The sequence below is a fragment of the Bufo bufo genome, chromosome 3 (assembly GCF_905171765.1).
Source record: "Bufo bufo chromosome 3, aBufBuf1.1, whole genome shotgun sequence".
Lineage (NCBI taxonomy): Eukaryota > Metazoa > Chordata > Amphibia > Anura > Bufonidae > Bufo > Bufo bufo.
In genome coordinates, this window is record NC_053391.1 from 3,741,619 (window position 1) to 3,766,866 (window position 25,248).

The 25,248-nt window shown below is 54.6% G+C and overlaps 2 protein-coding genes across 4 annotated transcripts; one reads left to right on the forward strand and one right to left on the reverse strand.

Annotated features, from left to right (window-relative positions):
* Positions 1–202: 202 nt before the first annotated feature.
* LOC120993148 (skin secretory protein xP2-like) lies at positions 203–1,078 on the reverse strand. Its single transcript, XM_040421714.1, has one exon. The coding sequence runs from the start codon at positions 1,076–1,078 to the stop codon at positions 203–205; it is 876 nt and encodes a 291-aa protein (XP_040277648.1).
* Positions 1,079–1,967: 889 nt separating this feature from the next.
* TTF2 (transcription termination factor 2) lies at positions 1,968–25,099 on the forward strand. 3 transcript variants are annotated; one of them, XM_040422781.1, is made up of 24 exons: positions 1,968–2,041; positions 2,239–2,292; positions 2,365–2,476; positions 2,548–2,631; positions 2,719–2,782; positions 4,694–5,590; positions 5,767–5,893; positions 6,161–6,331; positions 6,701–6,858; positions 6,936–7,017; positions 16,881–17,000; positions 17,109–17,259; positions 18,512–18,617; positions 19,021–19,208; positions 20,266–20,419; positions 20,796–20,887; positions 21,424–21,506; positions 21,737–21,870; positions 22,016–22,186; positions 22,460–22,518; positions 23,247–23,400; positions 23,506–23,588; positions 23,988–24,062; positions 24,825–25,099. In XM_040422781.1, the coding sequence occupies exons 2-24, from the start codon at positions 2,265–2,267 to the stop codon at positions 24,967–24,969; spliced, it is 3,438 nt and encodes a 1,145-aa protein (XP_040278715.1). In that variant the 5' UTR covers positions 1,968–2,041; positions 2,239–2,264; the 3' UTR covers positions 24,970–25,099. The 3 variants fall into 3 exon arrangements, with proteins under 3 accessions (XP_040278715.1, XP_040278712.1, XP_040278714.1); XM_040422778.1 differs by lacking the exon at positions 1,968–2,041 and adding an exon at positions 2,044–2,066 and having other exon boundaries at positions 24,825–24,969; XM_040422780.1 differs by lacking the exon at positions 1,968–2,041 and adding an exon at positions 2,084–2,106 and having other exon boundaries at positions 24,825–24,969.
* The last annotated feature ends 149 nt before the right edge of the window (positions 25,100–25,248 follow it).

Sequence of the window (25,248 nt, forward strand, 5' to 3'; positions counted from 1 at the left end):
TCTGTCCCATTACTTTTGGCCCCTTAACAAGTGGGAGGCACAGATGCAAACTGCTGTAATTCCTGCACCGTTCACCTGATTTGGATGTAAATCCCTCAGATTACAGCTGACAGTCTGCAGGTAAAGCCCATCTTGTCCGTTTCATCTCACATCCATTGTGGTGGTGTATAGAGCCAAAAGTGTTAGAATTGTGTCCATGTCCCTATATATATATACACACTATACTGGGGGCGGTGCGGACGCCATGGCTGATACTGGGGGCGGTGCGGACGCCATGGCCGGTACTGGGGGCGGTGCAGACGCCATAGCCGGTACTGGGGGCGGTGTGGACGCCATAACTGGTACTGAGGACGCCATGGCCGGTACTGGGGGCGGTGTGGACGCCATGGCCGGTACTGGGGGCGGTGTGGACGCCATGGCCGGTACTGGGGGCGGTGCGGACGCCATGACCGGTACTGGGGGGCGGTGCGGACGCCATGGCCGGTACTGGGGGCGGTGCGGACGCCATGGCCGGTACTGGGGGCGGTGCGGACGCCATGGCCGGTACTGGGGGCGGTGCGGACGCCATGGCCGGTACTGGGGGCGGTGCGGACGCCATGGCCGGTACTGGGGGCGGTGCGGACGCCATGGCCGGTACTGGGGGCGGTGCGGACGCCATGGCCGGTACTGGGGGCGGTGCGGACGCCATGGCCGGTACTGGGGGCGGTGCAGACGCCATGGCCGGTACTGGGGGCGGTGCGGACGCCATGGCCGGTACTGGGGGCGGTGCGGACGCCATGGCCGGTACTGGGGGCGGTGCGGACGCCATGGCCGGTACTGGGGGCGGTGCGGACGCCATGGCCGGTACTGGGGGCGGTGCGGACGCCATGGCCGGTACTGGGGGCGGTGCGGACGCCATGGCCGGTACTGAGGGCGGTGTGGACGCCATGGCCGGTACTGAGGGCGGTGTGGACGCCATGGCAGGTACTGGGGGCGGTGTGGACGCCATGGCCGGTACTGGGGGAGGTGCGGACGCCATGGCCGGTACTGGGGGCAGTGTGGACGCCATGGCCGGTACTGAGGGCGGTGTGGACGCCATGGCCGGTACTGGGGGCGGTGCGGACGCCATGACCGGTACTGGGGGGCGATGCGGGTGCCATGGCTGGTACTGGGGGCAGTGCGGGCGCCATGGCATCTCTCTCCCTCGCTCAGGTTTTTAAAGGGGCAGTACATGATTAGAAAAACATGGCCGCTCCCTCCAAAAACTATTGCCACTCTCGTCCACAGGTTGTCTGTGGTATTGCAGCTCCCTGACTTGGGAAGAGCCGCAGTACCAGACACAACCTCCGGACAGGTGTGGCGCTGTAGGCTCATTCAGGTGGCTCAGACAGAACCCTTCACGTCTTCACTGGGGTAACGGCAGGGGATTTCCGGTGGAGTCGGAGTCCTGTCATGGCGGAGAAGCTTCTGTCACTATCTCTCCCAGACTCCTGAATGGACTCTACTCACCTGTCTCACCAGACATCATGCGGATAATCACCATGGTAACGGGGCCACGTGTGGCAGCAGGTAAACAAATCAGGGCTGTCTGTCCACAGGGTTACTGCTATTTCCCCCGGTGTCCCCGGTACAAGTGCCATTTTCTTGAAGCTAAACTTTTAATAACACCGTCATTCCGCAGTAAATATGGCTCCCGTTGTAATGGGTTACTGGAGCCGTGTTTGGAGACATATCTGGGAATTACACTTGGCCTCTTGTGTCTGGTGCGGTCTGTGCGCGCTGATTAGCTGGTTTAAACGTCAATCATACTGTTCGTGGTCATCTATTGGTGTGGTGGGCGGGACGATGGATGAGGAGGCGCTGTGTGATTGGCTATTTGGCGCCGCACGCGGTACACAAAGCCCGGCCCTTTGTGAGGGTCGCTCCAGCGGTTTGAAATCACTGACGTCTCGCTGTTCTCAAAGGTGATTGGCTGATGACTTAGTGACGTCACTGTCATGCAGTCAGCCGCGTTTCCCATTTGCTGGAGCTCAGAAACTTTTGTGGGTCCGGGCTGGCAGAGGTGAGACGGTGTCCCGGGGCCCCCGGTGAGCATTAGGGGCCACAGGCTGGAACTGGGGCAGGGATGTCTATGCTTCTGAACGCAAATCCCTGCATCCTTTACAGCTGTGACGTCATATAGACTTGTGTGACCTCATGCTGAGCGGTGGACCCGCCTCCTGCGCCCTTCCCTGTGACCCATGTGTTTTCTCTCCGCAGTCTGTTCCTGATTCCTTGGTGACGTCATGGAGAAGGTTCGCTGCCCGGAGCACGGTGAGTGACCGCGGGGTAGTCGCCGACATGGCGTCCACGAGTCACGTGACCATTGTTTTGTCCGTTCTTCAGGTGCTGTTTGTCTGCTGAAAACTGGGACCCGTGAAGGGCCCAACAAGGGGAGGAGCTTCTACGTCTGCCCAGCCAACCGCGGCCAGGCCTGCCCGTTTACCCGGCCCACAGAGTAAGGGGGTGCAGAGTCGGGGGTGGGGCAGATGATGGCGGCTGCCGGTAACACTGTCTCCCCCGTTCCAGGCTCCCGCCATCGCGCTGTCTGCTGCATGACGACGCTCAGCTGGACCTGCAGGCTCTGGTGAAGCAGGACCCTGGGAGCTACAGGTGAGGCCGCCGTCCTGGAGGAGACATGCCTGATGAGGGTGGTGATGGCGATGGGGGTGATGATGATGATTCCACTGGTCTCTGCAGGTTGTTTTATCGCTGTATGAAGAGTGAGGGGAAGAAGTTCTGCGGCAGCGTCCCCTGGAAGGAGGTAACGGCCCATTATGGGGATGTATGGTCTCGGGAGGAAGCTGGAGAACCCTCAGGACCTGCCTGAAATAAAGAGGTGGTAAGTGCTTACCTGAGTCTCCAGCTGCAGCCACCCACTGGCCTCAGTGCTGCTTCCAACAAGACCAGTGATTGGCTGCAGCTGGAGAATGGCAGCGCCGGTCAGGTAAGTACTCACCAGGTCTTTATTGCAGGTGGATCCCGAGGGTTGTCCAGCTTCCTCCTGAACCTGTGTCTAGGAAAGCTGTCGCTGCTCCCAGGGTTAGCCGTGTCTCTGCCATGTACTGGCGCAGCACTTTGTCGGGGATGTAAAGCAAATGAGATATATATATATATATATATATATATATATATATATATATATATATATATATATATATATATATATATTGGATCCCAAAAAAAATTATTCAAATGATATTGATCCGCGAGGTGGACATATAGACACCCTCAAAAAGAGTTTGATCAAAAACCTAATTATTTTGTGCAATCAGTAAGAACAGGGTACAAGCGTCTATGCAAAATATTAATGATTTATTATACAATAATTTAAAATGCAATCAAAAATTAATCAATGTAAATTTCAATGCTATGCAGTAGACGGTGCCATCAGAACACACACTTATCAGCGCTCTATTCTATTTAACCAACACAAGAATTTTATGCAATACTGCTTTAAATTATGAGAGATATAAAATCAATTGATTATGCACAGAAATTCAATCAAGAAAATTACGGATACGAACCCTTGCCCTACCAATGTCAGATAATGGTAGTATTGCAATAAAACGAAATTATGAGCCTGATATCGAATTATGGAATAAATATTCCCATGAGAGAGTTTCTCCAATATTATCTCCTTTATTCAGTTTTATGCATCGTAACTGAAATCGGGGACAATATTGATGTAGCAACGAACGTTACACATCCGCAAATAGGCGGGTATCTGACTAAGTAACAAGCCAATTAATTTAAATCAATACCACATATAACAGTATACATTACCTAAGGAGGTCAGCTCTCCAAAATGTCCTGATAATCAAGATCCTTCTCCCGGCTCTCTTTTTCTTTCATTTATTTTATTTATTATTATTATTTTTTTCTTGTGGTTTTTGTTTCTAGATCAACACCCCCCCCCCCCCCCCCCCCCCCCCCCCCTTTTGGTATGTGGTTTCTTAACCAAAAACTTATTAGATGAGCACACCTTCCTGGTTTTGAACTTTCCAATCATTGTCGGATAGGCGTGTACATTTATAAGGAATGTGACGTCATAACACTACCCAGAATGCATTTTTGCTACTGGTTTAGTGTTACCTGCTCATACCTAGGTGTCACTGTTGTATAAGCGTCATAGCATTAAGGGTTAACTCATACATGCCTGACCCCTTCAATACTACACACCTCTTACATCTGGAGGCCTTGTCTCAGAGCTGAGGGACAAACGTTGATACATGAATGTATACTTTGAGGAACATCTAGACAACTCTCACACTGTGGAATTCATGTTCAGATAAGGAATACAATGAAGCCCCTACTTCTGCAGGTGTCATGTATCTGCTAACTGTCTAAATGTATAATAGATTGTTACAATAACACTAGCTCTTTGAACGACGCAGTAATCTTCCCATGGACTTACTTCGGCCTACATTAAAAATCCATACAAAATAGTGAATATAAACCAACATTGCTCTTAAAGGCAATGGATATCCATTATAACTAGAATAAGTAGATATAACTGTTTACACTTCTGAAAAGGCATAACCTCTTCTGTGGCAGATCTCAGGAGGCCACGATGGCAGCTTTGTCGGTTGTTGCTGGATTTCTTGAGAGGCAAATGTGTAGATGATAAAATGGAGGAGGGGCGCAACATTCACCCCGTGTCCTCTTCTTCCAGGGGCCAAAGTGCAAAGTGACTGCGAGGTGCGACCTTCCTGCAGAGAAGACTGAAAAACCTCAGAGGAATCCCTTCAAAGTGATCAACGATGGTCCCAGACTTGGCGTCTGGAAACAGGTCAGCGAGGAGCGGAAGCGCAGCTCTGAGGAGAGTGGCGAGGTGAAGGCTGCCGAGAACCAGCGAAATAACGGAGAAGAAAAGACTGAAAAGATCCAGACGAAGAGAAGAGAGGAAAAGGTTGACGAGATTGGGGGGAAGAGCAGCGAAGAGGCAAAGCGCCAAGAGAAGAACCCCAATGATAGAGCAAGGAGAAGTTTGGAGGAGAAGACATCCAATCAGGGCTTGAAGAACAGCGGTGAGGAGACGAGGCCCCAGAACAATGCGACAGATCTCGGTAGTGACCGAGGGAGGAAGGTCTGTGAAGCTGATAACAGAGAGAAGCCAGGGAGAACGTCTGAGAGCAGAGCGGCCACTATGGGGAAGAAACCAGAGGACAGATCATGGAGTTGTGAGGTCAGGAGGACCCAGTCTGCCAACGATGGTGGACAGAAGGTTGTGGAGGACAGTAAACCATCATTTCAGGGGTGGAGAGAGAAGGAGCTGCCAGCTGGGGTGAAGATAAAGAAGAAGCTTCCAGAGGAGATGGTTCAGAAGGAAGGAGAGTCCTCGAAGGTCACCAGCGTTTCGCCATCAGATCCCAGGCAGGAACCTGCAGACGATGATGACGTTGTGTTTGTGAGTTCTCAGCCTGGAAAGGATAAGGTGACAGCGCTGAGGCCATCAGGAGAAGGCAAACAAAGAACCATCACCTCCTTCCCAGGCTTCACCCCGCAGGCAGAGGGTCCGAGCTCAGCCGCCCAGCACGCCATGCTCTCAGCTCAGCTGCAGCAGAAGAAGGTGAGGATCTCCCTATGGTCACGTGTGGTAAGGTGTGGGATCTCTGCCATGTAAGGAGGGTCCACCACACAGGCACTGGCCTCCTCAGTTTCACCCTAGACGTCGTCCTCTGTCTTTAGTCCTTATTGACTCCGCCCCCAGTGACATCATTGACTTTTATCCCTCATGTATTTCAGGCCACTCTGGCATCTATAAACCTGAAGGCGCTGCCAGATGGGGGAGGACGACTCCTGAAACAGGTGCAGGACCTGGAAGATGCACTCGGGTCTCTGTCTCTCTGTAGCCAGGCTGTGATCCAACCAGGTAAAGATGGCGGTGCGGACGGGTGGCATCAGCTGAGGACAGGGGGGGGGGGGATGGGGATCGCTGTTAGCGGAGAACTGGAACAGGGGATGATTCTGTTTGGGGCAGGTGGGTGTTGTCAGGGAAGGGTGGGAGCGGGGGATGGTGCTACCGGGGGGAGGACGGGGCCGGTGGGTGGTCTTGTTAAGGGAGGGGTGAGCCCAGCAGGGGGCGCAGTAGGCGGGGCTGGAGCAGTAGTGAGTGACAGTTTTTCTTCTACTCCTCCAGGTAGAGATGAAGAGATGAGACCAAAGCCTGACCCTGGCAACGTGTTGAGCAGCGCCGGCCCAGCGGAGGGGAATCGAGGGGTAAAGCCTTTGAGCTTCCATGAACTTCCTCCCAGTGCCCTGGGCCTCCAAGGGTTAACTATGAGCCAGAACTACAGCAGCCTGTATGGGGGTGAGTGGCGGGTCAGATCTAGTGGTGGAGGGGTCCGCGGGGGCGTCGTGGTCCGGATATGACATGTATGTCCTTCCCACCGCCGCCTCTGACACGTATGAGTCACAGGAGTCCACTCCTCACCAGTTCCTGACATCCGCAGCCTGTGACCCTCCCGCTCACTACGACTCCCAGCATGTCCTAGGAGCTGCCGACCACTGCCATCATTGCAGCTGTCAGGACATGCTGGGTGTTGTAGTTCCCTTACATTGGAGAGACTCGGATTGCAGAGCACTACTTGATGAATAGTCTGGTATGATCGGCAGTGCTCCACCATTTTGTTGCTGATGCCCCGCCCTCAGGACTCTTTCTTATTGGCTGTCTCCTCAGTGGCCCCGCAGTGGCAGAGTCTGTACGGCGGGAGAATGACGGAAGAAAAGCTCTTTGCTGTTAGAAATGCGACAAGTGAGGCCATCGACCACCTCCACAAGAGCCTGGAGTCCTGCCCCGGCCCGGAGAACACCACGGAGGACCCCCGAGGCCTGAAGGTAAACGCATTGACCCCCAGGTGTGGCCCCCACACCTCTCCCTGTATCGGCAGTGTAACTTCAGCTTCGTGTTCCAGGTCCCGCTGCTCCTGCACCAGAAACAAGCCCTGGCCTGGCTACAGTGGAGGGAGGCTCAGCAGCCGCAGGGAGGGATTCTGGGTAAGTGGCTCACATTGCTCTGTCCTCCCTAGTGGCCCCAGAGCTGAACTCAAAATGGTGCACAGCCCCTGAAACTGGGAAGGAAAACCTTCTACATGTAACATACAGGAAATGACGTTAACGCAGTCACTGTATTATTTATAGGGACATTGATGGCCTGTCACTATGGGTGCAGGTCCCACCTCAGGGACCAGCTCCTATCTAGAGGGCATGACCCCTGCACCGCCACCTCTATGGCACTGCCAGGAATAGCAGAGCCAGCGGTGTGTGGAGGGCGGCCGCTCTCTGGCCACATCTGGGACCTGCTCCTATCTGACATTGATGGAACGGGCTGTATCGCCGCCAATTCTGAGATTTGGGAAGGAATAGACGTAACACGACAGGTGTAAAAAAATAATAAATAAAAAGTTTTAGGAAAGTGACAGTCATCAAGGCTGTGAACACGTGAGTGAGCTCCCCACCGACCAGTCCCCAACATGGCACCGGGTGATGCCAGAGGTGGTGGCAGCAAGACACATCTGACCCTGACCATGTCCTCTCTTGGATGTTTCTCCTGGCCCCTCCTAAAGGTCTTCAGTTACTTCAGGACGCACGGACAGTTACTTCAGGACGCAGCCTGGTACCAGGTACCGCTAACGGCATTACAAGGAATTACAGGGAAAGAACCACTAAATAACTTCTCTCTCTCTATAGTCTCGTTAGAAAGCACATTCCCAGGCCAAGTCTCTTTCATCCTTAAAGGGAACCTGTCATCAACGTCACGCTGCCCACACTAACGGCAGTATAAAGTACAGACAGGTGAGCTGATTTCAGCCGTCTGTAATTTATAAGTTAAAAGTAAGTGGTTGCCGAGAACCAACATCACAATCATTGCTGACTGGACCTGGAGAAGAGTCGCGGCCACCTGAGAAGAGTCCTGGTTATTCATGATCTCCTGCTGATGACTGACCGGCTTCTGCCTAGTTTTCTCCCTTTCTCTCTAGGAGAGAACTGCCAATCATCAGCAGATGGCGGAGAGCAGGAGATTATAATATCCAGGACTCTTCTCAGGTGGATCTGACTCTTTTCCAGGCCTGAGCTGCAATGGTTATGATGCTGGTTCTCAGCAACCACTGACTTCCAGCTCCTGAGTGACAGCGCTGACATCAGTGAGGTTAGCATAACGTTGATGACGGGTTCCCTTTAAATGTTCTTTGTGACCTTGGGAATTTATGCATAAATGTGCACTAATACATGTGCTGACCCGCTCCTCGCGGCACGGTCTCTACCTGTAGATTGGACCAGAACTTCATTATTCGGTAAATCTCTATAATCCGATGATTTATCTGCTAATATTTAAATGGAGATTACAGCACAAGATAAAAAAACTGTCCCAGGGGCTCCACCAAAATAAATAAAGGGACCTAAGCGATACCCGGCTTCTATAGCTGCGATGGAGATGGCGGCATAGTCTAGCGTGGAAATGACACTGCCGTGATGCTCGCTGCACGTATTGTCTGCGTTCCGGATAGTTGCCTCCAGAATACCGGACCTGTTCTAGATAAATCCATCGGCTCTAGTCGGTAAAGCATACCGCCCCTCGTTGTTTACCAGGAACCCGCCTCGGCACCGCCCGGCTTCAAAATGAGGATTTTGTGACTTTTTATGCCTCATTCACATGTCTGTGTCCGGGATGAGATCTATGAGAAGATGGTGAGTGACACACGGGTGGCTTCCATGTCGTGTGTGCGGATCCATAGACTTTAATGGGTGCAATGGGTCCGTGAACACGGACTAAATATAGTGTGCGTCTGTGCTAAAACACGGATGTGTAAATACACACGTGAAAACGAATGGGCCGTGTGGTGTCCGGGAGTCACTGGCCTGTGAATGAGGCATTACTTGCAGAAACCTGAATTTTTGCATTTTAACACCGCTCCAGTTTTGAAATCGAGGGGGGGGGGGGGGTTCAACTGTGTCGATGAGAGGGAGGGGGCTCTGCTGTGTCAGAGGGGGGAGGGGGCTCTGCTGTGTCAGAGGGGGGAGGGGGCTCTGCTGTGTCAGAAGGGGGAGGGGGCTCTGCTGTGTCAGAGGGGGGAGGGGGCTCTGCTGTGTCAGAGGGGGGAGGGGGCTCTGCTGTGTCAGAGGGGGGAGGGGGCTCTGCTGTGTCAGAGGGGGGAGGGGGCTCTGCTGTGTCGGAGGGGGGAGGGGGCTCTGCTGTGTCGGAGGGGGGAGGGGGCTCTGCTGTGTCGGAGGGGGGAGGGGGCTCTGCTGTGTCGGAGGGGGGAGGGGGCTCTGCTGTGTCGGAGGGGGGAGGGGGCTCTGCTGTGTCGGAGGGGGGAGGGGGCTCTGCTGTGTCGGAGGGGGGAGGGGGCTCTGCTGTGTCGGAGGGGGGAGGGGGCTCTGCTGTGTCGGAGGGGGGAGGGGGCTCTGCTGTGTCGGAGGGGGGAGGGGGCTCTGCTGTGTCGGAGGGGGGAGGGGGCTCTGCTGTGTCGGAGGGGGGAGGGGGCTCTGCTGTGTCGGAGGGGGGAGGGGGCTCTGCTGTGTCGGAGGGGGCTCTGGTGTGTCGGAGGGGGGAGGGGGCTCTGGTGTGTCGGAGGGGGGAGGGGGCTCTGGTGTGTCGGGGGGGGGAGGGGGCTCTGGTGTGTCGGAGGGGGGAGGGGGCTCTGGTGTGTCGGAGGGGGGAGGGGGCTCTGGTGTGTCGGAGGGGGGAGGGGGCTCTGGTGTGTCGGAGGGGGGAGGGGGCTCTGGTGTGTCGGAGGGGGGAGGGGGCTCTGGTGTGTCGGAGGGGGCTCTGGTGTGTCGGAGGGGGCTCTGGTGTGTCGGAGGGGGCTCTGGTGTGTCGGAGGGGGCTCTGGTGTGTCGGAGGGGGCTCTGCTGTGTCGGAGGGGGCTCTGCTGTGTCGGAGGGGGCTCTGCTGTGTCGGAGGGGGCTCTGCTGTGTCGGAGGGGGCTCTGCTGTGTCGGAGGGGGCTCTGCTGTGTCGGAGGGGGCTCTGCTGTGGAGGGGGGAGGGGGCTCTGCTGTGTCGAGGAGGGGGGCTCTGCTGTGTCGATGAGGGGGCTCTGCTGTGTCGATGAGGGGGGCTCTGCTGTGTCGATGAGGGGGGCTCTGCTGTGTCGATGAGGGGGGCTCTGCTGTGTCGATGAGGGGGGCTCTGCTGTGTCGATGAGGGGGGCTCTGCTGTGTCGATGAGGGGGGCTCTGCTGTGTCGATGAGGGGGGCTCTGCTGTGTCGATGAGGGGGGCTCTGCTGTGTCGATGAGGGGGGCTCTGCTGTGTCGATGAGGGGGGCTCTGCTGTGTCGATGAGGGGGGCTCTGCTGTGTCGATGAGGGGGGCTCTGCTGTGTCGATGAGGGGGGCTCTGCTGTGTCGATGAGGGGGGCTCTGCTGTGTCGATGAGGGGGGCTCTGCTGTGTCGATGAGGGGGCTCTGCTGTGTCGATGAGGGGGGGGGGTTGTTTATTTACATATGGTCACCAGGACCAGTGGTTGTCTCTAGGTTGACACGTGTTAAACGTTATATATTAAATACATCATTTATTTCACATCCCTAAAAATATTCCTACCTAGAACGATCTGTATTAAACTCTTCAGCTGCGTCCGCACTGCCACTTTAAGTAGCCTGATGAAGCGATGTGGCGGGATGGCTGCTCCGCACTGAGAACGGCCTCCTCGGCTCTGCGCAATCCTCGCTCTCTCTACTGCTCATTTCCATTGCTTGGCCGTGGCTTGGCAAGATGCTACCCGGCTAAACCCCTTAGATTACAGTCTGCCCCCCCCCCGACATGTTTCACTAGAGACCCGGCTGTTATAACCTGCCTCTCGGCGTCATGATACAGCTGGCTACTGTGTAGCTCTTTTGTTGCTACCTGTGTATTATTGACCAATCTGGATTTTCCACTCCAATGGTACCTCCCACAGATCTCTCACCCAATAGGTGCCGTCTTCGTCTCCTGCGCCCCGTTATGACCCCCCCTGGAAATTTCGCACTCAGGATGCTAATACTGAGCATTGGAGCAATGGGGGGGAGACGCAATCTTTCTCTGGGCGTCTTCTTCTCCCCTGGCTGTAGCGCTGTCCAATCGCAGGGAGAGAAAACTGCGCTATTTTAAAATACCAGGCAGGGTGGCAGCACAGCGGGGGAGGGGCGGTACGCCGCAGGTACAGATACTTATCTCACTTACTACAAACCAATGAAAGGTCCTCTTTTAAAGCCAATTCTCCGTTTCCTGCTGCTCTGTACACCAGACGGCGCGGCGTTACATACCATCATATAATAACCCTATTCTGTTACCTCTCCTTCCTCTGTGCTGATGTATGAGGGGATTGTAGGTGTAATCACAGTCACTTACCTCAGTTCCCGGCCACTGCTGGGGTTGTCGGTCAGTTCCCGGCCTCTGCTGGGGTTGTCGGTCAGTTCCCGGCCTCTGCTGGGGTTGTCGGTCAGTTCCCGGCCACTGCTGGGGTTGTCGGTCAGTTCCCGGCCACTGCTGGGGTTGTCGGTCAGTTCCCGGCCACTGCTGGGGTTGTCGGTCAGTTCCCGGCCACTGCTGGGGTTGTCGGTCAGTTCCCGGCCACTGCTGGGGTTGTCGGTCAGTTCCCGGCCTCTGCTGGGGTTGTCGGTCAGTTCCCGGCCTCTGCTGGGGTTGTCGGTCAGTTCCCGGCCTCTGCTGGGGTTGTCGGTCAGTTCCCGGCCTCTGCTGGGGTTGTCGGTCAGTTCCCGGCCTCTGCTGGGGTTGTCGGTCAGTTCCCGGCCTCTGCTGGGGTTGTCGGTCAGTTCCCGGCCTCTGCTGGGGTTGTCGGTCAGTTCCCGGCCTCTGCTGGGGTTGTCGGTCAGTTCCCGGCCTCTGCTGGGGTTGTCGGTCAGTTCCCGGCCTCTGCTGGGGTTGTCGGTCAGTTCCCGGCCTCTGCTGGGGTTGTCGGTCAGTTCCCGGCCTCAGCTGGGGTTGTCGGTCAGTTCCCGGCCTCAGCTGGGGTTGTCGGTCAGTTCCCGGCCTCTGCTGGGGTTGTCGGTCAGTTCCCGGCCTCTGCTGGGGTTGTCGGTCAGTTCCCGGCCTCTGCTGGGGTTGTCGGTCAGTTCCCGGCCTCTGCTGGGGTTGTCGGTCAGTTCCCGGCCTCTGCTGGGGTTGTCGGTCAGTTCCCGGCCTCTGCTGGGGTTGTCGGTCAGTTCCCGGCCTCTGCTGGGGTTGTCGGTCAGTTCCCGGCCTCTGCTGGGGTTGTCGGTCAGTTCCCGGCCTCTGCTGGGGTTGTCGGTCAGTTCCCGGCCTCTGCTGGGGTTGTCGGTCAGTTCCCGGCCTCTGCTGGGGTTGTCGGTCAGTTCCCGGCCTCTGCTGGGGTTGTCGGTCAGTTCCCGGCCTCTGCTGGGGTTGTCGGTCAGTTCCCGGCCTCTGCTGGGGTTGTCGGTCAGTTCCCGGCCTCTGCTGGGGTTGTCGGTCAGTTCCCGGCCTCTGCTGGGGTTGTCGGTCAGTTCCCGGCCTCTGCTGGGGTTGTCGGTCAGTTCCCGGCCACTGCTGGGGTTGTCGGTCAGTTCCCGGCCACTGCTGGGGTTGTCGGTCAGTTCCCGGCCTCTGCTGGGGTTGTCGGTCAGTTCCCGGCCTCTGCTGGGGTTGTCGGTCACTTCCCGGCCTCTGCTGGGGTTGTCGGTCACTTCCCGGCCTCTGCTGGGGTTGTCGGTCACTTCCCGGCCTCTGCTGGGGTTGTCGGTCACTTCCCGGCCTCTGCTGGGGTTGTCGGTCACTTCCCGGCCTCTGCTGGGGTTGTCGGTCACTTCCCGGCCTCTGCTGCGGTTGTCGGCTCTGCTAAGCTCCTGATGCAGCCTGCGCTGCACATTCAGCAGAAATAGTCTCAGATTGATTCAGTTTGGTGAAGAATCTTTAGTGGCCCCTCGGTCTATGGCCGGACGAGCGGTGGACGGGGTGGAGTGAGCTTTAACCTATGGCATCCCAGCGCCGTTTATGTACTGATTATAGGCGGCACAACAGCCGCGCTTGATCAGAGGCAGGGCCCGGCTACATCCGCCGGCGTCGGTGAAAACTCTGATGCTGATGGATTAACCACTTGCTGACCGCACCTCTAATGGTTTGCAGGGTGCTGTCATGGCTGCCCGATGCCCTACATAAGCCTCAGGAGGCTCATAGATGACGGTCAGTGTGAAACCGACAGGCTCCGCAGTACCGGGCAGCGTGTAATAATCCAGCCTATAGACCTATTCGGTATCGTCATCCCCCCCATCAATTTTCAGTATTTTTCTATGTTTTTTATAAATAAAATCTTTCCAAAGTTCTTACTGCATACAGTGACACGTGTCACCTTTCCAAAAACTGGTCTGGGCCTTAAAGGGAATCGGGTTCTATCAGCCCCAGCACCTAACGGGTCCCCGTATTCACGAGCGCCGGGCTGTCCCCGACAGTAAGCAGCGGGCGGACGGGGGGAGCTGTTACCACAAGATGGGCAGTTACAGGAAGTGCATTCTGCCAAGGAGATTCCCTTAAAGGGAATCTGTCACCGGGATTTTGTGTATAGAGCTGAGGGCATGGGTTGCTAGACGGCCGCTAGCACATCCACAATACCCAGTCCCCATAGCTCTGTGTGCTTTTATTGTGTAAAAAAAACTGATTTGATACATCTGCAGATTACCCTGAGATGAGTCCTGTCCCTGACTCATCTCGCATACAGGACTCATCTCAGGGTAATTTGCATATGTATCAAATCGGGGTTTTTTACACAATAAAAGCACACAGAGCTATGGGGACTGGGTATTGCGGATGCGCTAGCAGCCGTCTAGCAACCCATGTCCTCAGCCCTGTACCCAAAATCCCGGTGACAGGTTCCCTTTAAAGGTGAAAACTTCCTTTGTGGTGTTCACTGCCCACCCCCACATCAGAAGGGGTTAAACACAACATGTGCCCCATTAGGGGGCCCAACACTGCCTTAAGATAACATGGCCCAGTGGAAGTAGAGGTCCCCTGCCCCGGCAGAAGGTTTACTGCAGCCGGCACCCGGTCTCAGAGTCGCACACCGCCAGTTATGGTTCAGTACTTGGCCCAATACACAATAACCTTTCAGAAATAGAAACTGCCACGTAAAGTGGGTTGTGCTTCCTGGCGGTCCTCGTCTTAACACATTAGGCTACTTTCACACTTGCGTTGTTCTTTTCCGGCATAGAGTTCCGTCACAGGGGCTCTATACCGGAAAAGAACTGATCAGGTATGTCCCCATGCATTCTGAATGGAGAGTAATCCGTTCAGGATGCATCAGGATGTCTTCAGTTCAGTCGTTTTGACTGATCAGGCAAAAGAGAAAACCGTAGCATGCTACGGTTTTATCTCCGGCTAAAAAAACTGAAGACTTGCCTGAACGCCGGATCAGGCATTTTTTCCCATAGGAATGTATTAGTGCCGGATCCGGCATTCAGAATACCGGAATGCCGGATCAGTCGTTCCGGTATGCGCATGCGCAGACTGAAAAAAAGGTGAAAAAATAAATGCCGGATCCGTTTTTGCCGGATGACACCGGAAAGACGGATCCGGCATTTCAATGCATTTTTTCGACTGATCAGGCATTTTTAAGACTGATCAGGATCCTGATCAGTCTTACTAATGCCATCAGTTAGCATACATTTTGCCTGATCTGGCAGGCAGTTCCGGCGACGGAACTGCCTGCCGGATCTCTCTGCCGCAAGTGTGAAAGTAGCCTTACATGCACAGTGGTCTTCAGTGGCCGACGTCCCCAGATTCCCCTGTGACGTCTCTTTGACTACCAATGAAGAGATCAACAAATGTATAAAAGAAGAGACACGTCAGAGGGAAAAATGGGGGCATCAGCCACTGAAGACCACGGAAGGCCACTGACTTATACATTCGTTGATCTCTTCATTGGTAGTCAGTCATTGGCCTTCCGTGGTCTTCAGTGGTTAATGCCCCCATTTTTCCCTCTGACGTGTCTCTTCTTTTATACATTTGTTGATCTCTTCTTTAGTAGGAAACTTTTATCCAGTAATATCCTCTCTCTTCATGGGGGTGGCTCGTAGTTAAAAGGTTATTCCCATCTCGTACATTGAGGGTGTATCCTAGCGATATGACCCCCAATGTCTGATCGGTGCGGCTCCCACCTCTAGGACCTGCACCTATACTTAGAACGGAGACCCCCAAAGTCCAGGAGGGAGCACAGTGCATGCTCGGCCGCCCTCCATTCATTCCTATGAGCTCACTACATACAGATTATACAGCCACCACTAGAGGGAGCTCACTACATACAGATTATACAGCCACCACTAGGGGGAGCTCACTACATACAGATTATACAGTCACCACTAGAGGGAGCTCACTACATACAGATTATACAGCCACCACTAGAGGGAGCTCACTACATACAGATTATACAGCCACCACTAGGGGGAGCTCACTACATACAGATCATACAGCCACCACTAGAGGGAGCTCACTACATACAGATTATACAGCCACCACTAGAGGGAGCTCACTACATACAGATTATACAGCCACCACTAGAGGGAGCTCACTACATACAGATTATACAGCCACCACTAGAGGGAGCTCACTACATACAGATTATACAGCCACCACTAGAGGGAGCTCACTACATACAGATTATACAGTCACCACTAGAGGGAGCTCACTACATACAGATTATACAGTCACCACTAGAGGGAGCTCACTACATACAGATTATACAGTCACTCCTAGAGGGAGCTCACTACATACAGATTATACAACCACCACTAGAGGGAGCTCACTACATACAGATTATACAGCCACCACTAGAGGGAGCTCACTACATACAGATTATACAGTCACCACTAGAGGGAGCTCACTACATACAGATTATACAGCCACCACTAGGGGGAGTTTACTGCATACAGATTATACAGCCACCACTAGGGGGAGCTCACTACATACAGATTACACAGCCACCACTAGAGGGAGCTCACTACATACAGATTATACAGCCATCACTAGAGGGAGCTCACTACATACAGATTATACAGCCACCACTAGAGGGAGCTCACTACATACAGATTATACAGCCATCACTAGAGGGAGCTCACTACATACAGATTATACAGCCACCACTAGAGGGAGCTCACTACATACAGATTATACAGCCACCACTAGAGGGAGCTCACTACATACAGATTATACAACCACCACTAGAGGGAGCTCACTACATACAGATTATACAACCACCACTAGAGGGAGCTCACTACATACAGATTATACAGCCACCACTAGAGGGAACTCACTACATACAGATTATACAGCCACCACTAGAGGGAGCTCACTACATACAGATTATACAGCCACCACTAGAGGGAGCTCACTACATACAGATTATACAGCCACCACTAGAGGGAGCTCACTACATACAGATTATACAGCCACCACTAGGGGAGCTCACTACATACAGAATATACAGCCACCACTAGAGGGTGCTCACTACATACAGATTATACAGCCACCACTAGGGGCAGCTCACTACATACAGATTATACAGCCACCACTAGGGGCAGCTCACTACATACAGATTATACAGCCACCACTAGAGGGAGCTCACTACATACAGATTATACAGCCACCACTAGAGGGAGCTCACTACATACAGATTATACAGCCACCACTAGGGGAGCTCACTACATACAGATTATACAGCCACCACTAGAGGGTGCTCACTACATACAGATTATACAGCCACCACTAGAGGGAGCTCACTACATACAGATTACATAGCCACAACTAGAGGGAGCTCACTACATACAGATTATACAGCCACCACTAGGGGGAGCTCACTACATACAGATTATACAGCCACCACTAGAGGGAGCTCACTACATACAGATTCTACAGGTATGTCTCTTTTCTCTGCAGCCGATGACATGGGTTTGGGGAAGACGCTGACCATGATCGCCCTCATTCTTGCCCAGAAACAGCAACAGAAGTCAGAGAAGGAGAAAGATAAGAAATTGGAGTCCTGGATCTCTAAAACAGGTGGATGATGGGAATACCCTGGTCTGTCTGGGGGTTTTCTGGGGTTTACTGCCCGGTCTAGCAGGGGTGATGGAAACCTAGAAGCCTATCTTTCTCATCTGTTCCCAGACTCCACGCTGACTGTTTCCCGTGGGACTCTCATTATCTGTCCGGCCTCACTGGTTCATCATTGGAAGAAGGAAGTGGAGAAGAGAGTGAGTGACGGGCGCCTGCGGGTTTACCTGTATCATGGCGCCAACCGGGAGAAGGACTGTAAGATGTGAGTAAGATGGCGGCCTTACCCCGTACATGACCCTAGATGGCGGCATTACCCCGTACATGACCCTAGATGGCGGCATTACCCCGTACATGACCCTAGATGGCGGCATTACCCCGTACAGTGGTCCTTTTAAAAGGGTTTTCTGACATTTTTGATACTGATGACCTATTCTCAGCATTGGTCATCAGTATCTGATCGGTGGGGGTCCGACACCCGGGAGGTCATCAGTATTAAAATGTAAGAAATCGGCTTTATAAGGGGCTATCCAACCTCTATAATGACACCTCCGCCCCCAATGCCCGGGCCCTTCGCATACATTATACTTGCCTGCTCCCCAGCACCTACGTCGCTCCGGATCCCTGCTCCGATCAAAAGGGGGGAGCAGCCAATAGCAGGAGGGGAGGGGTGGGGAGGCCCCCACTGATCAGACATTGATGACCTGTCCAAGGTCATCAGTATTAAAATGTAAGAAGACCGCTTTATCCAACCCCTATAATGACCCCTCCATTTCCCCCCCCGCCCGGGTGAGGAGGGGAGCGGCGGTGCCGGAGTTGGTTGGGGGAAGCGGGGCGCGGTGGTACTGGAGTTAGTGTGTGTGTGTGGTGAGGGTGACACAAAACTGGCATCGCCACACTCCGACCCCGGGGCCCTTTGCTGTCATGTGACCAGCACCACTCGGGGCCCTTTGCCGTCATGTGACCGGCGTCACCACTCGGGGCCCTTTGCCGTCATGTGACCGGCGTCACTCGGGGCCCGGTGGTTTTATTCACATTTATTTTGAGGTAGAATAAAGGGGAACCTAAATGCAGAATTCTGCTCTTCAGCGAAACTGATTGTGGAAGTGACTCTGTGTCAGGGCGACTGTGCCCGTCGGTGTTGTCAGGGGGGCGCCGAGCTCCAGATACTCTGGAGCTTTACTACATCTCTGCCTCCTGTCATGGATGGAAACATGAATCTGAACATGAAAAGCTGAAAAACCTTCCTGTCTCTGCTCAGCTGATGGTTTGTTACAGTGTATCAGTGTAGACTGTCCTCCGTCTTATTGTTACAATGTATCTGTTGGGGTGGTGCCAGTCTGTTTAGATGGCAGAGGATTGTGTGGGCATGACGCAACTGTAACAACCCCCCAGCTGTAAGAACTTGTTTTCAGACTATTGATGGAAACCACCTTGTTTCCAATCACTGAGAGCAAGCAGAGGTCTTGAAAAGGAGGTGAGGTGAATGTGTCATCTGTGTGTGTCGCCCCCTCTAGGCTGGCGCAGTACGACATTGTGGTCACCACCTATAGCCTCGTGTCCAAAGAGATTCCTGCCAAGAAGGAGGAAGGGGAGGCACCGGCCAAAGACCAGGACCTGGAGGTGGGTGACCGTCTGCACCCTATGGAAACCCTGCGTCACATCACGTCTTATACTCCAGTCACAGCCAGAGCTGCATCACGTCTTATACTTCAGTCACATCCAGAGCTGCAGTCTGGATTCAGTAGTCATGTCTTATACTCCAGTCACAGCCAGAGCTGCAGTCAGTATTCTAGTGTCACATCACGTCTTCTACTCCAGTCACATCCAGAGCTGCAGTCTGGATTCTAGCGTTACATCACACCTTATACTTCAGTCACATCCAGAGCTGCAGTCACAGTTCTGCTAGCTTAGGCTCTCGGGCTGTAACCTCTCCTCTGTCCTTTGCTGTGTTGTATGAGATGTGAGCACTACATCTCCCAGCATGCCGTGCAGTCCAGTCACTCTGGGGGCGTTCTCATTGCAGGACCGGGCGGCCTCCTCTCCTCTGCTGCGTCTGGCCTGGGCCCGCATCATTCTGGATGAGGCTCACAACATTAAAAACCCCAAGGTGCAGACGTCCATCGCTGTGTGCAAGCTGAGAGCCGGGGCCCGCTGGGCAGTGACCGGGACCCCCATACAGAACAACCTACTGGACCTCTACTCTCTGCTGAGGTGAGTAGACCGGTGGCCCACCATCTGTACACAGCGCCATACAGTGGTCACATGACCTCGACATCTACATGAGTGGTTCTCTAACCTCCTGGGCAGCACTGAAGGTGCTCAGTCATCAGTGGAGGTATCTCCTGCAGGTTCCTGGTCCTCAGTGGAGGTATTTTTTTGTCTCCTGCTACTCCCCATAGTCCTCTGGAGGGATCTCCTGTCTCCTTGCAGGTTCCTGCTCCTCATATTTCTCAGTGGAAATGTCTTCTGCAGGTTCCTGCTCCTCATAGTTCTCAATGGTAGTAACTCCTGTCTCCTCCAAGTTCCTGCTCCTCATAGTCTTCCATGGAGGTATCTCCTGTTTCCTTCAGGTTCTTGCTCTTCATAGTCCTCAGTGGAGGTTTCTCCTGCAGTTTCTTGCTCCTCATAATCCTCAGTTAAGGTATCTTCTGTCTCCTGCTGCTCTTTATAGTCCTCCGTGGAGGTATCTCCTGCAGTTTATTGCTCCTCAGTGGAGGGAGGTGCATGCTCCTCATAGTTCTCCTGCTCCTCATAGTCCTCGGTGGAGGTATCTCCTGCAGGTCCCTGCTCCTCATAGTCCTCGGTGGAGGTATCTCCTGCAGGTCCCTGCTCCTCATAGTCCTCGGTGGAGGTAACTCCTGCATGTCCCTGCTCTTCATAGTCCTCAGTGGCGTTTTCTCCTGTCTCCTGCTGCTCCTCATAGTCCTCAGTGGAGGTATCTCCTGCAGGTCCCTGCTCTTCATAGTCCTCAGTGGAGGTGTTTCCTGCTCCTCATAGTCCTCAGTGGAGGTGTTTCCTGCTCCTCATAGTCCTCGGTGGAGGTGTTTCCTGCTCCTCATAGTCCTCAGTGGAGGTAACTCCTGTCTCCTGCAGGTCCCTGCTCCTCATAGTCCTCAGTGGAGGTATCTCCTGCAGGTCCCTGCTCTTCATAGTCCTCAGTGGCGGTTTCTCCTTTCTCCTGCTGCTCCTCATAGTCCTCGGTGGAGGTATCTCCTGCAGGTCCCTGCTCTTCATAGTCCTCAGTGGCGGTTTCTCCTGTCTCCTGCAGGTTCCTGCGCTGCTCCCCATTTGATGAGTTCAAGCTGTGGAAAAGTCAGGTGGACAACGGCAGCAGGAAAGGAGGCGAGCGGCTGACAATCCTGACCAAGAGCTTGCTGCTGCGGAGGACCAAAGACCAGCTGGACCACACGGGGCGACCACTGGTAACGCCCCCTCGGGGATCAGACTATGGGGCGGAGTAGTAAAGAGCAGCAGGTCTGTTAGTAGATCTGGTGCCTGTTGTGCCGTCCGTACGACAGACGATTCTGGTTCACTATAATTTTCTGCAATCTTTGGCGCAGATTATAGTAAATCTCTGGAGGCTCCGCCCCTTCCGCTAAATCCAGCCCACGCCCCCACCATTGGCGAGACAATCGTAAAACATAATTTTTACAATAACGGTGCAGATGGACGCGGTCCGGAGCCTGGCGCAGAAGGTGTAATGAGTTCACTGCGCGGGGTCCTCGAGGATTCTGGGGTGGATTGTACATGGACAGGTGTCGGGGTTCAGTGTAAATGACCCCCATTTTCTGGCTTCAGGTTGATCTCCCCCAGAGGACGAGCGAGCTGCATCAGCTGACCTTATCCCCTCAGGAGCAGGCCGTGTACGATGTGATATTTGCCCGATCCAGGTGAGGCCCACATATACTGGGGTCCCCTCGGATGATGTAGGTGGGTGGGGCTCATGAGGTAGGGAGGGGTCAGTGAAATGGGGAGGAGCCTGTGCAGTGGGTTGGTGGTAGATGTATTGAGGAGGAGTGCAGCAGGTAGGTGGTCGGTGTGGCGGGTAGATGAGGGGGCTGGTGTGTTGGTTAGATGGCCGGTGGAGAAGCGGCAGTATAGTGGGTAGATGGGAGATGAGGGGGAGGCGGTGCGGTTGGTACATGTGGTGGGTAGATGGGGGTGCGGTGGGTAGAGATGGAGGGGGGGGGTGTTGTGCAGTGGGTAGATGGGGGTGATGGGGGGGTTGTGCGGTGGGTAGATGGGGGGGGGGGCTACGGTGTGGTGGGTAGATGGGGGTTATGGTGTGGTGGGTAGATGTGATGGGTGCAGTGGGGGGGTGTGTGATGGGGGGGGTTATGGTGCAGTGGGTAGAAGGGGTGGTTGCAGTGGGGTCAGGGGTCCGGACTCTCGCTCTTCCTCACGTTTGTTTTTCTTTTCTGCTCAGATCGACGCTCCAGCATTACCTGAGGAGACACGGAGGCGCCTCACACACAGACTCCGGGAGCGCAGACAATCCCTTTGACAGAGGTACAGGGCTCCTGGTGGCTCACGCCTCACTCTTTGGCCTCCTGGTGGCTCACGCCTCACTCTTTGGCCTCCTGGTGGCTCACGCCTCACTCTTTGGCCTCCTGGTGGCTCACGCCTCACTCTTTGGCCTCCTGGTGGCTCACGCCTCACTCTTTGGCCTCCTGGTGGCTCACGCCTCACTCTTTGGCCTCCCCTTTATCCCCCGTGACGATAACTCTCCTTTCGGACAGTTGCTCGGGAGTTCGGCCCCAGTCAGGGTGACGTTTCGGCCCCGCCGCTTCCTCAGGGATCCAGCACCGTCCACATCCTGTCACTTCTGCTCCGCCTGCGCCAGTGCTGCGGCCACTTATCTCTGCTGAAGACGGTAAGTGCGCCAGGGTGGATGGTCCATAGGAGAAGTAATGAGGTCACCATGTGATAATATAGAGGTGACCCTGCTCCTGAGGTTGTCACCCGGCAGATAGATGGTTTTGGTGATGTTGATATGACCGTCTGTCCCCTCACCCCAGACTCTGGACCAGCTTGAGCTGAAGAATGAGGGGCTGAGCCTGACCCTGGAAGAGCAACTCAATGCCCTGACCTTGTGTGACCTTCAGAGCCCAGACCCCAAATCCACCGTCTCCCTGAACGGAACCAACTTCCAGGCTGAACTGTTTGAGAGCGAAAGTGGAAGCACCAAGGTGAGAAAACTGGAGGGGGGTCGAGAGTAGTCAGTGATGCCAGGACCTCAGGATGAAATCTGGGGGGGTCGAGAGTAGTCAGTGATGCCAGGACCTCAGGATGAAATCTGGGGGGGGGTCGTGTGTAGTCAGTGATGCCAGGACCTCAGGATAAAAACTGGGGGAGGTCGAGTGTAGTCAGTGATGCCAGGACCTCAGGATGAAAACTGGGGGGGTCGTGTGTAGTCAGTGATGTCATTTATTATTATTATTATTTTTTTTTTTTCCCTCTAGACCGACGCCCTTATCTCCAGACTGAAGACCATAAACTCTAGCGCTGTTCCCCAGAAGAGGTGAGGTCTCGGGGGCCCCAGGCTGTTAAAGGGGTTGTGCAATATTATTGGGTATTTTATATATGGCTCACAGTGGGTGTCGTACCCCCCACCCCCACCTCATCCATCCGCACCGCTGCTCTCGGCTTATGTGTCACAGCCCGATACAGGAATAGCCAGCAGATACAAGGCCCATATCTCTATCTGCCACCTATCCAGAGATATGAGCAGCCGCCCCTTCAGTCTGGAGGGGGGGGGGGGGCACTGGCAGAGCTGACGGCTGCAGGAGGAGAGAAAACATAGAGAAATGTGTCGTCATCCGCGTACTGACCATGAACGCAGTCAATAAATTCCACCAAATCACGTTAAAATTGCTGTTTTTTTATCTTTCCCCCAAAAAATAGAATGTTATTTAATGCACTGTATATACCACAGAATGGTTTAAAAAAAAAAATAATAAAATCCTGCAAAATAAAAAGTTCTGCCTGCTGGAGCACAAAGGGGGAAATGTTACCGCTCCTTAAGGCTAAACTGTATGACGTCCCTAAGGGGTTAACCATGCAGCTGTGTCCCCGGAGTCGTGCGCCAACAAGATTTACTGCAAACACATTAAAAATCTACGATAAAGTGCCATTTTTGGAGGGTTTTCCCCATTTTGATGTGAGGTTAAAGAGCCCTTGGCATGAAGGCCAACCCCTGGCGGCCATGTTGGTTGTCACCCAGCCTTACTGGCGGCCTCTCGCCTGCAGCGTCATCGTGTCGCAGTGGACCAGCATGCTGAGGATTGTGGCCGTCCATCTGAAGCGCATCGGGATGTCTCATGCCACCATCGACGGCTCCGTCAACCCTAAGCTCCGAATGGACCTTGTGGAAGAGTTCAATACCAACCCCCGAGGACCACAGGTAGGAGAGCTGCGGAATTCCCAGCATGCACTGCGGTGGTCATGTGACCTCAGGATCTGCGCTCTGTGGACGCGGAAGTGACGTCTTTGCGTCTCTCCCATGCAGGTCATGCTGGTGTCGCTCTGCGCCGGAGGTGTGGGGCTGAACCTGATTGGTGGAAATCACCTCTTCCTGATGGACATGCACTGGTAACGACCTCTTGACCCTGGGGGTGGGTGTACTGTGGGGGGGGGTTACATTCGGGGGCTCGTCATGTCCAGCACTGAAAACAGGGACTGCAGCTCTGGATGTGACTGGAGACATGATGGAGCACAGCATTAGAAGAAAGAACGCAAAGGTAAAGTGGGAAGTTCTGACCCTGCAGTGTCAGTGTCTACTGCAGTTCTTGCATTGTGTTCATCCTGAGCTGTATGTCCCTCCCAGATGGTGTGAAGCTGAGGATAAACAGTGAGCGGGTCTATGGAGGGGGGTGCTATGTAGACCTCAACCTCCACTGTCTCCTGACACAGAGGAGCAGTGGGGGGGGGGGGCAGTGATTTCGGGGTCCTGAGGTTCGCTGATCTCAGTTTCATGTTATATTGTTCCAGGAATCCGGCTTTGGAGGATCAGGCCTGCGACCGGATCTATCGGGTGGGACAGGACAAGGACGTGGTCATTCACAGGTGAGGAGACGTCCGGGGACTTACAGCGGAGATCAGCAGCGCGCTCTAGAGGGTCTCCTTCCCCACATCACCTCCTCATTCACAGCGCTCCGTGTCAAGTGTCCCACCATAAACTGGGCACTTGACATGCATTACCATTAAAGTCACTCGCCCCTATCCCGCTGCCCTCGCCTGTGCGGACGCTCGCCCCTATCCCGCTGCCCCCGTCTGTGCGGACGCTCGCCCCTATCCCGCTGCCCCCGTCTGTGCGGACGCTCGCTCCTATCCCGCTGCCCCCGTCTGTGCGGACGCTCGCTCCTATCCCGCTGCCCCCGTCTGTGGGGACGCTCGCCCCTATCCCGCTGCCCCCGTCTGTGGGGACGCTCGCCCCTATCCCGCTGCCCTCCTCTCTGTGCGGGCGGACGCTCGCCCCTTACCCCGCTGCCCCTGTCTGTGCGGGCGGACGCTCGCCCCTTACCCCGCTGCCCCTGTCTGTGCGGGCGGACGCTCGCCCCTTACCCCGCTGCCCCTGTCTGTGCGGGCGGACGCTCGCCCCTTACCCCGCTGCCCCTGTCTGTGCGGGCGGACGCTCGCTCCTTACCCCGCTGCCCCTGTCTGTATGGGCGGACGCTCGCCCCTTACCCCGCTGCCCCTGTCTGTGCGGGCGGACGCTCGCCCCTTACCCGCTGCCCTCGTCTCTGTGGAAGCTTGCTCCTATCCCGCTGCCCCTGGCGCCTGCCGTTCTTTTGCACTGATTGATTAGGGCATTTCTCTTCTTGGCAGGTTCGTCTGTCAGGGGACAGTAGAGGAGAAAATCTCTCAGCTCCAGGAGAAGAAGAAGGATTTGGCCAAGAAGGTTCTGGCTGGAAATGGCAGCACGTTCACCAAGCTCACACTGACGGACCTGCGTCTGCTGTTTGGGGTCTAGTTAATGTTTCGGGCACCTCCAGGTCACAGGGGCTCTTCTGGCTGACACGTATATACTGTGCTCAGAGACACTTTATATTTATATGTCCCTTGTGCGGCGTTTTTTTATGTGTCGTGTAATAAAGCAATTTTAGATATTTATCGGTCTCAAGCCCTGACAGTTCTCTAGTGGTGAGCGGCGCTGTGCACACATTGTGATCCAGAGGTCCCTGTGCAGGGAGGAGGAGGAGGTGAGCTGTGACCGTCACCTATAGAGGTCTATGAGAGAGTGTAGTGAGCA

Bases quoted from the DNA above. Each gene is read 5' to 3' on its own strand.
- LOC120993148 (XM_040421714.1), bottom strand. From the start codon at position 1,078: ATGGCGTCCACACCGCCCTCAGTACCGGCCATGGCGTCCACACTGCCC.
- TTF2 (XM_040422781.1), top strand. From the start codon at position 2,265: ATGGAGAAGGTTCGCTGCCCGGAGCACG. The intron at 18,618-19,020 runs GTGGGTGACCGT...TTCTCATTGCAG, and splicing joins CCAAAGACCAGGACCTGGAG to GACCGGGCGGCCTCCTCTCC. The intron at 19,209-20,265 runs GTGAGTAGACCG...TGTCTCCTGCAG, and splicing joins GACCTCTACTCTCTGCTGAG to GTTCCTGCGCTGCTCCCCAT.